Below are 16,223 nucleotides of genomic sequence, written 5' to 3'. Positions count from 1 at the left end.
CATCTATTTTTCAATTTGAGAAAATATATTTAGGATATTATCTTATATAATGACTCATAATCTGAGATTTAGTTTATACAGTTTGTTTTACCATCATCATTTGTCTGGAGTACTGCTGTCTATTCTTTTTGTATTTATGTTCTTACTTGTCTAACAACTGCAAAAAATCTTCTGTCAATTTTCTTCTCTTTGCCATTATGGACAGGAAATGAAACATTCTGAATTCTCAATGGTGTTTAATGAAAGGTTAAAAAGAAAAAGACTACAAAAATTCTGTCTCCTGAGTTTGGGCAATGCAGTAAGAAAGCTGAAGGATGATGAAATAGTCGTGATTTATTTCACTATTTTATCACCCCCTAGGTGATTACATTATTTAAAAAATTTTTTTTCAGTGAAAACCTTATTTTCAAAGTGGTGATTTCCCAGTGATCGGAAGATTATTTAATTGTATAATTAATAGAATATTACAGAGGCAGTGCAGAATCAGTTAAACTGATTAAGTTCTGTGCCAATAGTTTTGGACTCCAGTATTGCATGAGACAGTTGAGTGATGATTTAGATAATCTTCATTCCAAATGAACATGTAGTGTAATTGATATTAGGGTTATGAAATTAGAAAAGATTGAGGCTCTTGAGTGTAGGTATTAGAAATCCTCTCTCCCTTTTTTTTCATCATCTGAGTTCCTTCTAGTCTCAGTTGCCTCTCCTCTCAGCTTGGACTGCTCATTTCAATAATGCTTTTATGAGTGAACTAAGTCCCCCTCACCCTCTTGTCTTTTCCCAACACCCACCTTGCCAACAGCAACTCTACATAAATTTGGGTCTTTTCTGCTTCCCATTGCCCTGCTCACTACTGGGCTAGCAAATATTTCTTGGAGAAAGTTATAAAATCAGGCTGAGTGCTCATTACAAGGGTACAGTGATACCAAGATCATAGTTGGGAGAGAATCGAGAGAATTCAAATCCTAGCACCATCTTACAAGTGAGATGGAAAGTTAATATTAGAGCTAAAAAGAAAAGCCAAAGATTCCTGACCTTTGTTTCAGTGTTTTCCACCATAGTGAGTTGAAAAGTCAGCAAGCTGAGGGGAAATTCTATAAAATATGAGGTAAGAGAAAAAGCCGTTAGGGTATCATGTTGGCCTGAATGGGAAATATTCTTTCTCCTCCCACCCCAGCTTTATTGCAGTCTAATTGACATATAAAATTGTAAAATATTTGCAGTGTACTTGTGATGATGTGATATATGTATACATTGTGAAAGGATTCCACCTATCTAGTTAACTAGTTAACTAACACATTCATCACCTCCCTTATTTATCTTTCTTTCTTTTGTTTTGGCAGAAGATTTAAGTTCTATTCTCTTAGGAAATTTCAATTATATAGTACAGTGTTATCAACTATAGGCACCATGTTATACATGAGATTCTCAGATCTTATTTATCTTATAGGTGAAAATTTGTATACTTTTACCAATCTCTCCCCATTTCTCTCTCCCCCCAAGCCCTGCAACCACTTTTCTATTCTGTTAATATGACTTTGACTTTTTTTTAGATTCCACATATGTAAGATGATACAGTATTTGTCTTTCTGCGTCTGACTTATCTCATTCAGCATAATGCCTTCAAGATCCGTCCATGTAGTCACAAATGGCAGGACTTCCATTTTTATGGCTGAATAATATTCCATTATGTGTATGTGTACCACATTTTCTTTATCCATTCATTCATCCGTGGACCTTTAGTTCATTCCTATGTCTTGGCTATTGTGAGTAATGCTTCAGTGAACATGGGGATACAGATATGTCCTGGAGATAGTGATTTCATTTCAGTTGAATATATGCCCAGAAGTAGAATTGCTGGATCATATGGTATTTCTATTTTTAATTTTTTGAGAAGCCTCCATGCTGTTTTCCACAGTGGCTGTACCATTTACAGTACCACCAGCAGTGCACAAGGATTCCCTTTTTTCCACATCCTTGCTGATACTTGCTATCCCTTGTCTTTTTGATAAAGCCATTCTAACAGGTGTGAGGTGATATCTCACTGTGGTTTTGATTTGCATTTCCCTGATAATTAGCATGTTGAACAGCTTTTCAGGTACCTGTTGGCCATTTACATGTCTTCTTTGGAAAAATTTTAATTTTTGTATAATTTTAAGCTCCTTTTTAGTGAAGTTGGAAGTAATTCCCAGGATTATGAAACAGCAAATGTTTCAAGGTATAGGAAAATTAAGATCACTGAGAAAAAACACAAAAACGAATACTGGGTTTAATAACCCTAGGGATTAAAGTTAGTTGTGCTTTTATTGTATCTCTATTCTAGATTCTAGGTACTTAAAGAGTAAGATCCTAATGATGTCATAATGATCTTTGATCTCAACCAGTGGCTTCTGTGGTTGGATATTTACTGTATAAGAATTAAAGGATAATTTCCAAAAACGGTAATATCTTGGCTCTGATACAAAATGAGCAAGTATTAAAGATTCTATTTAATTCAGTTAAATGAGGAAAACAGGCAGCTGTAATAACCTGTTCAAAGGACGATCCAAAGAACAGACACATTTGTAGATCAGGAATATTGAAATTAATATCCAATGGGGGCAAAACATGCTCCTTTCAGGGTGGGAGAGGACAGGACAGAATTTGCCTCTGTATCCGTTACTGGCAATGTAAAGAGCTGTAAAATTACTCTCCTAAATCAGAATCAGGTAATCCATAAGTGTGAGCTCTAGATCTAGACAACGCAGTTTTCCACTGAAGCACAGCTTTCTCCCTATACCTGTGTTGTATTCAATTAAGTTATAAAAATAAACCATCTAAAGAGAACTTCACATTCAGTGTGATTAATAAATAGCACTTTGCCATTTGCAGCTATCATATTTTTAAATTTTTACTTTTCTGAAATATGTATATTTTTTAAGTAAAAAAATCAAGTATTACCCAAACAAATTTACCTCCTTTCACTACATCTGCCATACTTTTCACAATTTTTTTTTTGTTAGAAAAACATCAAAAAATTACTCAGTGGCTTTGTTTCTTTTGTGTCACTAAAGGAATAAATCAAATTCTTCATATAAACTTCTACCAGCCAAATTCAAAGGGTGACCAGAGGAGATGAAAATTCCATTGCTCACATACTCAAGAGCTTGTCTTGAAGACAAGCCACTTTTTGGCTTATAGAGTATGTACAAACAAATCTGTTAAATGTGTGGAATCTAGCCCTGATGTTAAGCACTGATTAAGAGGATTTGGACATGTGTAAACAATCCTGGCTCTGACGAGGACCTGTCTGCTCTTCTCATGCCTACCTGCAGTTTTTACCTCCATCCTTGGCTTGACAGCCATTTCTTTCATAACTGTGGCCATGTGTTCACAGGGTCACAGCCTTAAAATGTTCAAATAGGGAAACAAGATTCCTTAAAGGATCAGTGACCAGAGAAAAGATCTGCTGGGATGCCTTATCAGCTTGACCATCAAGCTTTATTCATATAAACAGCTGGATAACATGAAGAGCAGCTGCAGCCAGTAAGGAGGAAAAAAAAGAAGTAGCCACGAAGCCAAGAATACCTTACATGACTTTACCTTGAGCTTTAATTTTCAAGATCAGTCTAATACAGAGACGAAACATCAGCATTCACGGAGGTTATCTAGACATAGTCGCAATTTTCTGCATTCAGTTTTCACCTTCCTACCTACATGGTGAACAGTTTAAGAACTGCTAATTTTTGGCATAGGACAACAGATAGTCAGAGACCAATTAGGCTAGAGGGGGAGTGGACAGAGGTCATTTACTTCTTGTCTGTATTTCGTCGTTTTCCTCAACACTAGCTGGTGCTGGAACAGGAGATCAAACTTATTGATCCTTAGAAGCCTTTCACTGGTGAGTTCAGCAGAATAGTTTTAACTCCTGATTCCCGAGTAGCCATAGAGATGCGGATGGTTTAGCACAGTCTTCTTTTGCCTCCTGCACATGAATTCATTCTGAGAGTACATTTTGGGTAGATCGTACCAAGCAACATACTCTAGAATAGTAGGCCCTCTATAAATATGTTTAATGCCACCCATATAAACACTGTCAAACTGGAAACTTTACACATAGTTCTTACTAATTCAGTAATATAGGGGTAATTCAGTGTTAATATTAATTTAGTAATACCACAATTGAAAGGTGTTTAAACCCTCTATCTTCATAGAAACTCAAATACCAACATTGACACTTGCACCAAAAGTAACTCGGTCATGGTAACTTCATAGCTTTCAATAACCCATTTGGCTAAATAATAACTCACTTGGGTAAAATCTTCTAATCTAGCCCTCTTGTTGCCTCCAGCTTGCAAACAACCAGCATAAATCTGGAACTATTATCTAACCTTCTCCTGGGTGGGTCATCAGTCATGCCAGTGAAATTGATTCTTGACCTCTGTACATCTTTCTTTCTTTTGAAATTTCTCGTGCTGTCTCTTCCTTCTGTGTTTTAATGGTGAGGTGTGATAAAAGATGAGCTAGTCATTTTTATTCTGTAGTCTTTGTTTATATACCTAAGGTGTTTTTATTGTGTATTTAAATTCTTTCATATATTATTTTGACATTGACATCCATTTCTCTAAATAACAAATTATTGCTTCATGTGTCAAGTAATCATGATGAATCTACTCTTTTAAAATTGCTTCTGATTTAATAGTTAAAAAAAAAAAAAAAGATTCAACGTACACCTAAAGAGAAAGGTATCACTTTAGAATGACTTGTAAAATAACATAAAAATAGGGCTGGTTTACAGAGCCAAAGAGGGAAATCATGTGATGACCAAGAAAAAAAAATTTATAAAAGTTGACACAAAATCAGTAGTGGAATTGTATTTCTTCTGGCTGAACCAATGCTTATTTACAGCCGATGTCACACCTCTGACACCGGTGAGGTGAAATGGTCTAGTGAAAAGCAAGCAGCCCTGGGGGTTTTAAATTTTCGGCAAGACGGCTATAATGGATAAATGAACCAGCATTTTCAGGTTGCATATTATAATCTGATTCTCCAGACATCTAAGCAGACATCCAGTTGTAAGCATTTCTAGTTAAATATTGAATGTCTTCCCTTTCCTTTATATTTGAGACCAGCAGTAACCTAAAAATACTCTACCTACAAGTCACTGTGACCAAATATGGTAGATAAACTGAACTTGGTTCCAACAAGGATAAATTTAAATCCAGTTTGGATGGTTTCACACTATTCACACTACCATTGCAGAGCTGCTTGTGGCACGCACGTGAGTGTGTGTATGTATACGTGTATGAGAGAGAGAGAGACGTCCTGAGCTGGACACTCCTCCTTAGCTGTGTTGGATCATAAAAGCCGTGCTGGCAGAATGTCCACTGCCTGTGAGATTGGATCCAATTTCATAACAAACTGCTTTTACTTCCAAGACATTGGAAAACATTAAGTTATCTGTGTTTAAATACATCTTTCTCCTTGTTTTTTCAACTTTTCCATTAGCCAGAACAGATTACCTGTCTGGAATGTTGTTTGTTACCTACAAGAGAGATAACATTTATATCTCAAACACAGATTTAACTTCTGACCTAGAATTCATTATTATGCTCCTTCTCAAGCTATGGTACAAAGTAGCAGACTCTGAACAAATAATTATTGTTCTGTGGGATTGCCGCAAACCCTACCAAGTGCTTCTACCCATAATGGAATGAAATACCAAAATGTCTGGCTTATAATTATACCTGATTGAAGTGCCCTTCCATGAGAAAGGCTCCCTTTGTCCCTATCTCTCCAATGATTTCTCTCCCCTTCCGTGTCCTCTTCTCTTTTAAAACTGCTATGCGTTCCACCCCCGCTTTGCTTGAGACCCAGCACTGCCATTCATCACATGCCTGCCCCCACATTTTCCATCTTAGCGTTTTGTTTTCATAAGATGATGAAAGGTTTGCAAATAGAGCAATTACTATACTTTAGCTGTTGTCAAGATACTTTGGTGCATTTCTGGCCGACATTATTACGATACAGATGAGAGACCATGGCATTTATCAGAGAGAATGTCCCAAAACAAATAAACATAAGATGGTTCAGAAAGCAGTCAGAAGACATTAAACAACATAAAATATGTAAATATATAAATCTTACCATTCAGCTCACTATTTACATACATTCCATTACTATCTAGTGCAAAGTTGCACTTATAGTGTATTTTTTTCTATGTTGGAAATGCTTTCCCCCAAAATGCTAAGGACACTTTTTAATTTTCTTCTTGTTTCCAGTATTAGTCTTGAGACATCTAAAGATCATCAAATGTTTATTACTGTTGATATAATTTTCTTTTTCTGAAAAATTTTTATAATCTTATTCCTAGTGCTCTGAAATATAAATAAAATATTTCTTTTTTTTTTTTTTAATTGATCGGTTGCCCTGGGAAATTGATCTCCTTTTCATTCTGGAAATTTACATCCTTTAGTATGGATTTTCTTTTTAATATTATTTCTCAGATAATTTTCTCCCTTCACATAGTAGATTTTAAGTGCTTTTTTTGTTTTTCATTTCAATTAATGAAAATGATTACATGGGTATTAGAAGCTGTTGAATTCACTAATTGACAAGGTATCAGATAACTTCCCATCATAGAACTAGATGATAAAAGAGGATAGAACAGTAGTTGGTAAGTAAGAAATACCCTCTGAACTCTGTGCATACTCCAGATCAATTTGAAACCTGAAGTTTGGAGGAGACCTGTTTATTTCCTCTGCCAACAGGTTTTTTTTTTTTTTAAGTTAATTTATTTTTTTGTACTCTACTTTTTTGTAATCTCTACTCCCAACTTGGGACTTGAACTCACAGCCCCTGAGATCAAGAGGTACATGCTCTTCTAACTGAGCCAGCCAGGTGCCCCTCCGCTGCAGGCAGTTTTAGAGTTTAGAATTCACATTAGCTCTATGTCACAACAGACTGACCCTTACTCTCACTAGAACTAGACAATACAGAGCTATCCAGACATCTCCCATTTATTATGCACCAGAAAGAACTGAATGGCAATTACACTAAATTTTGCTTTAAAAAAAATATTGAGGGCCACCTGGGTGGCTCAGTCATTAAGCGTCTGCCCTTGGCTCAGGGCGTGATCCCAGGTCCCTGGGATCGAGCCCTGCATCAGGCTTCTCCCCTGGGAGCCTGCTTCTTCCTCTCCCACTCCCCCTGCTTGTGTTCCCTCTCGCTGGCTGTCTCTCTGTCAAATAAATAAATAAAATCTTTTAAAAATAAATAAATAAGTAAAAATAAAAAAAATATTGAAAACCTACCCTTAAGGTGGTTTAACTAAGCCAGTTTTCTTTCAACCATCTATCCTGTACTTTCTTTTTCTCCAAGTACAGAAGACAGAATGAGCAGTAGTTACTTTACCAATGGCACTCTTTCAAGTAAAATGCAGTTTGAATATTTGAGTTTTTAAAAATGCCATGACTAATAGATTTTTATAAAAAGCAGAGATCTTGGTATTATATTTATATTCATGAGGAAGTGATTTTTATGTAATAGCCAACAAAGATTAGTCATAGAAATGTTTGCAGGAGTCTTATTTACACTAAAGTTTATATGCTTTTGAGAATTATTTTAGATGCAAGCAGCAGAAGATGGAGACTTGAGTTATTATGGGAAATCAATAAATGTTAATTGGTAATGATGGTGAAGTTAAGAGAAAGTAGCAATTGATGAAGAGCTGTAAATTATCACTCATTTTGATGACATGGGTTCCTACACATTGAACCCAGCCTTGATTGATGAACTCAGAATTGAATAATGGTCTCAGAAGCAGAGAAACTACGTCTAAAGCTAAACTCAGTAGTTTTTTGCACTGGTTTACTTCCACAATTAGCAGGGACCACTGATGGTAAAAGGTGATGGGCTTTTGTGCTCTCACAACCGGAAATTTTAGGGAATGCTTTTTTGTTCCCAGTAAGGAAATAAGATACATACACAGTTTTTTCTTCCTTCCTTACCTTCCTTCCTATTTTCTGAGGCATCAGTGTCCTGTTGAAACAATGTTTGGAGAGATTTATTCTGTTTTGAACCCCATTCCTTATGGTTGGGATTATGAGGGATCTCTTGGTAAGGCTGTCAGTGCTAACTCGGGTTTGTCTACAGCTGTAGTTCTCAAGAAGCGGCTCGCTATCCCCTGGGAAACTTCCAGACCAGCTCAGGTGCATTCAGGGTGGTATGGCCGTAGACTCACCTGGGAAACTTCCAAAAACTATTGAGGCCTGGGCCTCCACCCTCAGAGATTCTAATTTAATCAGTGTGGAGTAGCATTTAGGTGTAAGTATTTTTTAAAAGCTTCCAAGATGATTCTAGAACTGCTGGTATACAAGTTCACTGTCCAGTGAGAAACAGTAATAATGGTTGAATTACAAAATGGAGGTGGAGCTATATAATTGTTCTTTTTCTAATTACACAAACAACATATAAATTCTTTCCTGTTATTTAAAAAAGAAGCCCGGGGCGCCTGGGTGGCTCAGTCGGTTAAGTGTCAGACTCTTGATGTGGGCTCAGGCCATGATCTCAGGGTTGTGAGATCCAGCCCCATGTCGGGCTCCCCAGTGGGCATGGAGCCTGTTTAAAATTCTCTCTCTCTCTCTCTCTGCCCCTCCCCACCACGCACACTCCCTTTCTCTCTAAAAAATAAAAATTAATCAATAATAAAAAATAAATAAAAAAGAAACTCTACAAAAATTAGGGAGTAAACATGAAAGTCCTCCTTGCCATTACACCTCTCTTCTCAGATGTAACCCCTACTAATTTACTGTTTATCCTTCAGTGGTTTTTCCATGCATTTGAAAAAATGTGTACAATTACTTATAACCATATACGGTGTTTTTGAGACATAAGTAGTAGTATACTGTATTTTTGTGTTGTCCTGTGGTATGCTTTTTTTACTTAATTTGTCTTGGATATCTTTCCATTTGAATACACACAGATCTACCTCATTTAAAAAAAATATTCTTTTACTTCATTTCTTTTAATATCTGCAGTGTTTCTTGACGTATGTGGGCTCTAATTTCTTTTCCATCTTCACATGTTTGTAGCTCAGTGGTAAAGAGCATCGACTCTATAGCAGACCACCTGGTTCTGATTATAAGCAATTATTATTAGAAGTAGTATTACTATTATGTCATTTAATTTTTCTATTTTTTACCAATATGGGCAACACTATATTAGAATGTTTCTAATACAGTAGAATATCTCTATAGGCAAATTTTTAGAGTTGGCGTTGTTGGGTGAGAGGGTATGTACATTAAGATTTTGAAATACACTGTAAATTGCCCTCCAAAAGAGGCTGTCTTAATGTACATTCACTCCAACCAGTAGGATCTCATTGTAGTATTTATTTCAAGGCCTATATACATCATTCATATCATAATACGACTTCATGGGCTAACTAAAATGTCAGGGTTCTTTATTTTGACTGGCATTTTATTGAGTTGGTTTGATAGCTCTGATAATAACATGTCATCCTGAAGTTCTGACTTACAGTCTTAAACATATATGATTAAGGAAAATGGAAAAATTATTTACTAATTTTTTAGACAAAAATTTTCAACCAACAAAGTATAAGAGGAGTAGAAATAAAACTGGGCATTGGCATTGAAAACTCTGGACTAGATTAATCCCAACCTTCATTGTATAGATGAGACCATTCAGTGATGGACACTCCTGTTCCCCTATCATAGTGACAGAGCAATAAGCCAAATCTTGGGAAATAATCTATTTCAAATCTGTGTGTGTGTGTGTGTGTGTGTGTGTTGCTGTTTTAAATTCAGGACTCTAGTTTTTAGACTTACATGTAATAAAATTTACATCAATAATGTTGGGTATAATTTTTCATATAATGAAAATGCAAGGGAAATTTATTATTTTCAATTAAAATTTCCTTCTTTGTAAACTCAAGTTTTAGTTTTTTCATCAACACAAAGTAGATGTTGTAGTACCTACTTTATAGGGTTTGGGGAGGATTAAATTATGTAACACATTAGAAACCTTCTTCCCAGTGTCTGGAACATAGTAAGCTTTTAATGAATTAAACATCTTATTATTTCTATTATTATTTTAATTCTGCTAACAGTATGTTAACAGCCATACTCTGTATAGCTCATTTTATTTTTCACATGAGTTAAGGTAATTTAGAGGGATACTGGCTTCTGTATTTCAAAAGATCCAAATACCTTTTTTTTTTTGGTATTAATATGTATTTGTTCCATAAGAAACTTTTTAAAAATCATAAATCACCACTAGCCAGTATTTTTTAAAGCTCAATGTTTTTACCACTATACTTAAGAAAAATCTCTAAAAATTAACCTTACTAAAATATTTTATTGCTGAATTGGCTTACAGTCTTAGGAGTGGTTATAAGAAGAATGAAATAAAGGGCGCCTGAGTGGCATAGCGGTTAAGCATCTGCCTTCGGCTCAGGGCGTGATCCCGGCGTTATGGGATTGAGCCCCACATCAGGCTCCTCCGCTATGAGCCTGCTTCTTCCTCTCCAACTCCCGCTGCTTGTGTTCCCTCTCTCGCTGGCTGTCTCTATCTCTGTCGAATAAATAAAAATAAAATCTTTAAAAAAAAAAAGAAGAATGAAATAAAAGAAACAGACTCATGTAAGGAATAGGTTGCTTTGCTGGAGATCAGAAGATGGGTGCACTATTAGAAGGCTTTTCCAACTCTCTGATTCATCCATGTTTTCAAACTCTCCTCTTGGTATGTTGGGGCAGATCCTGTGACGTGAATAAACTACACCCAGATGTAAATTTAGAATGTGTGGACTTTATCAAAACAAAATGGGGCCTTCGGGAAGAATCTGTGGCCCTCAGGAGGTAAGGGGTGGGCAGATTGCTTCCATCAAAAGCTACCCTGGACCCATTCCTTTTCTTTAGCTCTCTTGGGTTCTTCGATGGCATTTCTGCCGACCCTCTCCCTCCCACTCCCACACTGGCATCTAACACTCCCAGGTGTTGGATTGATTGGCAGACGATTGGATTAGATAACAAGTATAGTCATATTAAAATCGAAAACTATACTGGGGCACCTGGGTGGCTCAGTCGGTTAGGTGTCCAACTCTTGGTTTCGGCTCAGGTCATGATCTCAGGGTCATGAGATCGACCCTGCACTCAGCAGGGAGTCTGCTTAAGATTCTCTCTCCCTCTCCCTCTACCCTATATCCACTCACACTCTCATACACACACTCTCTCTAAAATAAATAAATAAATCTTTAAAAACAAAACAAAACAAAACAAAAACCACTATAGACTTCCATTTCTGGATTTTAGTTGGACTGTATCAGGATTAATAAACAATCGCTTCAAAGAGTCACTTATCCCCTCTCCAAATTGCTTTCTGGAATTCTTTCCAATTTGTGACTTTTTTGTTTTCCTATTTGGAAACTTCATTGATTGTTTTTCACATCTTTCTTTTCCAAGGATTTTTTATGTCCCCTTCCTGTTTTCACCCCTTCTTCCTGCCCATAGCTTACACTTCTTTTTCCTCTCTATTCTCTCTCCTTGATACTACTTGACTCACTGTTGTCTCAGTATTTGTTTGTTCTTGAGAAGTTACAGATCTCTGTATCCTTATCCTTAATGCCCCTTCAAGTCCCCCAGAATGTAGATTTAATTTTCCATATAAATTCTTACAAAGTTAACACTTTCAAATACTTAGAAGTGCCTAACTTCTATTTTTTCCATTACACTTTTAGACAGCCAAATCTGGCTCTCTGTGATTCATCGCCCCTCTCCCCAACTTAATATCAATTTTGAGATCCAGGTGGAACATACGATTGATTAATTTTTTCATCTAAATCATTGGGGTATTATTTAAAAATTAACGTCCATATTCTGATCTAATGGTTTTCAATTGAGCTCAGTTCTAACCATTGTTACTATTATCATTTGAAAATATAATTTAGTTATTCTTCAGCTTAAACCTCAAAAATGAGAATTTTTTGAAGGGTTATAGCAGATCTAATTCTGATTTCACAATGAGAATTTTCATTTTTATTTTGGAATCCTCAGAACTTTGCGTATGTTTGATTAACTTATTAACTAATGTCATTGCTTGGGCTTAGTTTATTAAGAACTCCCCCCACCCAATTACTTATTTTATACCATAATTATATAGTTCTAAAGCTCTAAATTTAGGATTTGCCTTTATTTATTTTGCAATTTTATGTGCTTCTATCCTACTATATCTATTGTTGGCACTCTCGTTTCATTTAAAAATGTCCATCTTATTTTGATGATCTTTTAAAAAATTGGCTCTGCTTTGTTATTTTCCGTCTTCAAAAGCATCTTAAATAAGAAGTAATATCTGTAAAATGTGCTAACTCATTAGAATTAAAATATTTATAATTTTACAAAGAACTTGATAAAGTTCTGAGACTAATCTGAACATTTTAATTTACTTTATGTTTAATAGGTGAGAAAATATCCTTTGTGCCATTGGTTCATCATTTTATAAAATACTTACCATGAATGATTTTACTTTTTATGGTTGGCTATAGGAATGTATAATGAAGTATGATTATAGTTTTTTTTCATGTGTAGTCTTTTGCGTCTGAGTCTGGGTCCTTACATTTCTTAAGCATGTAACTATACAAGGGCACACATTGCCATTTTTATGCTCACATCAAATGTAAAATTCAAACTAACAGAAGCCAGCTGATTGGGAGAGGTGTGGACAGTGAACAAAGGAGACAAGTACCAAAGTACCACGTAGAGCTTGTACGGAGTGGGAGTGTGTGGTGTGGTATCATTTGTGGGCTGAAAGGTAGTTGAACATTTCCATTTTGGTGTCAGTCCCTGGGGAAGGACAGGGTTTCATAATGGCGTGTGATCTGCACTCTTAGTAAGCGTGATTGACACTGAATGATTAAATAGAAGAGGAGAATAAATACCACTCCTCCCCTTTTAAGACTAAGCACATATCCACTGAATGCAAATCTTTTCAGTGTGGAAGACAGTCTGGCCTAATGATAGCACGTATCTGAAAAGCGAGGGGAGTGAATTAACGGAGTAGATCAAAATGCAAGGAAACAAGAAACTATACAGTACCCTTAAAAATAACGTTTAAAACCCAAATGTAATGATAAATGCACATACAGAATATGATGGAAGACCCCCTTTGTAAAAGTGGAATCCTGACGTGAGGCCCTTGGTAAATGAGTGGGCAAAATGGATCCCTGAATTGGATAACACCGCGCATACCACAGTGACGGATGAAATTGATGTGTCCGCAGGAGAGCCTGTTCTGTTACTGAAGGCTTTAACCTATTTTCTCCTCTTCGACAATGAGCTCCTGAGTGGATGTTATCCTCAAGGAAGTGAATTTAATTCAAAAGGAGATATTTTATAGATGTGCAAATTTAAGAATTCACTTAATCCATTGTAGAAGAGAACTATGTGGGAAAACATTATGATAAGTAATATGGTTATATTTTTCAAAGATGCCATTTCTGAGTATTATTTGAGGGGCCCGAATTTCAGTCATTTTTTGGTAATTTTTATTGTTCTTTAATTTTGCATTATCTCTTAGAACACATGGCTGAAACAGTATTGAATCTGGATTGTAATATTGTTTCATTAATTTATTATATTAAGGTAGGTAATTGCACAATAAATAATCAGAAAAAGTGGTTTCTTTGATTCTTCCCTTAAAATTTTGAAAATATGGTGCATTCCTTTTCCCTGGGATAAATACTTGTTAATTACTGCAAAGAATAAAAGCCCATTTTGTGAATCCATTATTCTAAAATCTATAAAGTAATATTAGTAACTGAAGAAATAGGCCATAGTTACCCTAGTTTCTGCCAGGTAAAAGCAAAACAACAGAACACTCTTCATACTTGACCTGGAAAATAGAATACTAGTTATCCTACATACACTGCTCAGTAGATTAGTAGTAGCTTAGTCATTTGTCTTTGAAATATATGGTAGTATAGGTTGTTAAGGTTGCTGTTCTCTCCCTCCCCCCTCTTTCACACACACACACACACACACACACACACACGCACACGCACACACACAAATGTAATTAATTATAATTATTTTTGTCATAATAGTCTTAAGTTGATGCTCACTAGTACCACTTATTTGCTATCTTTAAAAAACCTGTGACCTATCTCATCTGTGCTTCATATTAAGAATTATGGAGTCATAAATGTATTTGAAAATAAATTTAAAATAGAAAGGTCTTAAAACATTTCATTTGGAGACAAAACAAGCAAATCCTATACTCAAAAAGTAGATTAAAAACCTTTCTAAGTATACAATATTATTTTCTCCACCTGTTTTGAATATAAAATTTTGAAAGAAAATCTGACTGAAATTGAGCAAATACATCTCCCAAATGATTTACTTGTTCAGCTTTTAGAAACTAAGTCAGATTTTCAGACATCTCACACAAAGTCATGCCCCCGGTGTGCATTCAAATATTAAAGGTAGATTTATGTTTATTTCAATTTAGAAGAATTTACTGGAAACTGATTTCTTACAAAGGACAAAGAAAATAAATGAACTTGATGCTACCTTTATTAACCCAATCTAAGTATTTAGAAGGTTTCTTTTATAGTTTCTTCTGATTCAGATACTTACTGTATTGCTCTAAAATTACTTGGTAATTTGCCAGATATCACTCACCATAGCTCTCTGACTTCTTACATATCAAATTTCACTTCATTACTCAATTTGTACAAAGGAAAAAATTCTTCCAGTTCAACTGGTTTCCACAGTCAACATAATTAACACACAAAGAAATGTTAAAGAAATGAAATTTAATTTGGTCTATAATTTTCTAATTGGGGAGTGCATTGCCAGTGGGTATTACGTGTCAACAGCTTTATTTTTTAACTGACATCTTCTTAAAGCTCGCTGGTTGTTTTTTGTTGAACATTGGCTGCCCTCTAGTGGACTACACTGTTCTCTTACAAGAACCTGACAAGTCTAAGAAAAGTCATTTCTCTGTGGAAGTGACTAGGGTTTCGTGTTTAGTACTCTTGTTTTTCATTGACTGTTGTGTTGCGCACAGTTAGCTTTATAACTTTGTTAGAGCACTTTGGAGATGGTCTTGGAAGCAACTTTGATTAAAAGTAGCATTGCAGGGACGCCTGGGTGGCTCAGTCTGTTAAGCGTCTGCCTTCCGCTCAGGTCCTGATGGGATGGAGCCCCACATCGGGTTCCTCGCTCAGCAGGGGAGCCTGCTTCTCCCTCCGCCAGTTTCTGCCTGTCGCTCCCCCTGCTTGTGCTCGCTCTCTCTTTCTGGCAAATAAATTGATAAAATCTTTTTTTAAAATAGCATTACATACTTAATAAGAGGGCGCATTAAAAGGGGCTGATCTCATTGACAGTTTGTATATATATATATTTATTTATAACGCATTTTATGGCACACGCTCCCCGCTTCTAAGACGTTTCCATTATTCTCGTTGCAGATGCTACAACTGTGGTGGCCTTGATCATCATGCTAAGGAATGTAGTCTACCTCCTCAGCCAAAGAAGTGCCATTACTGTCAGAGCATCGCGCACATGGTGGCAAACTGCCCACATAAGACTGTGGCGCAGCCGCCCGCCAGTTCTCAGGGAAGACAGGAAGCAGAAGCACAGCCATGCACTTCGACTTTTCCTCGAGAGCTGGGGGGAGGGCATGGCTGCACGTCACCGCCGTTTCCTCAGGAGGCGAGGTTCGAGATCTCAGAATGGCCAGGCAGGTCATCTCAAGAGGCTTCCTCCGCGAAGTCCTCCGCAGCGCCGGAAGAACCAAGCAAAAAGGGGCCTTCTGTTCAAAAAAGGAAAAAGACATAATGCTTCTTCCTAAGCGTATCATTTTCTTTCCCCGGTTGGGATGTCTACCTCATGCAAGTACAGGGGAGCAGTATTTCACAGCAGCAGCTGACTTGGGATTTTTAACTACTGTTGAGGAACTGTGAATTTTTTTAAACAGACAAATCACTCTAAGCAAATTACATTTGAGCAGGGTGTCATGTTTTGCGTTATTCAGAGAATGAAGTACTATGTATATCTGTATGTGCATGTGTGAGAGGGAGAGAGCCTGAGTCTGTGTGTGTGTGTAGGAGGAGTCCATATAGCAATGTAGACACATACATAAAGCAGGTTTGTCTTTCTTATGTGTCTATAGTTATAAGCACACACCCTCCCTCACGGAATTGGACATCCCCAAGAACTGAAAACCCA

General features: G+C 36.4%; 1 protein-coding gene across 2 annotated transcripts in view; it reads left to right on the top strand.

Moving 5' to 3' along the window:
* Positions 1 to 15,833, top strand: part of LIN28B (lin-28 homolog B) — a 120,565-nt gene extending 104,732 nt beyond the window's left edge. For both annotated transcript variants that reach the window (XM_057311162.1, XM_026511725.2), the window contains exon 4: positions 15,464 to 15,833. In XM_057311162.1, the coding sequence (XP_057167145.1) occupies positions 15,464 to 15,833 (370 nt within the window). The remainder of the gene's footprint in view (positions 1 to 15,463) is intronic.
* The last annotated feature ends 390 nt before the right edge of the window (positions 15,834 to 16,223 follow it).

Source organism: Ursus arctos, unplaced genomic scaffold, assembly GCF_023065955.2.
Source record: "Ursus arctos isolate Adak ecotype North America unplaced genomic scaffold, UrsArc2.0 scaffold_13, whole genome shotgun sequence".
NCBI classification, from domain to species: domain Eukaryota; kingdom Metazoa; phylum Chordata; class Mammalia; order Carnivora; family Ursidae; genus Ursus; species Ursus arctos.
Note: the sequence above shows the minus strand (reverse complement) of the source record. Positions and strands in the feature narration are given on the sequence as shown.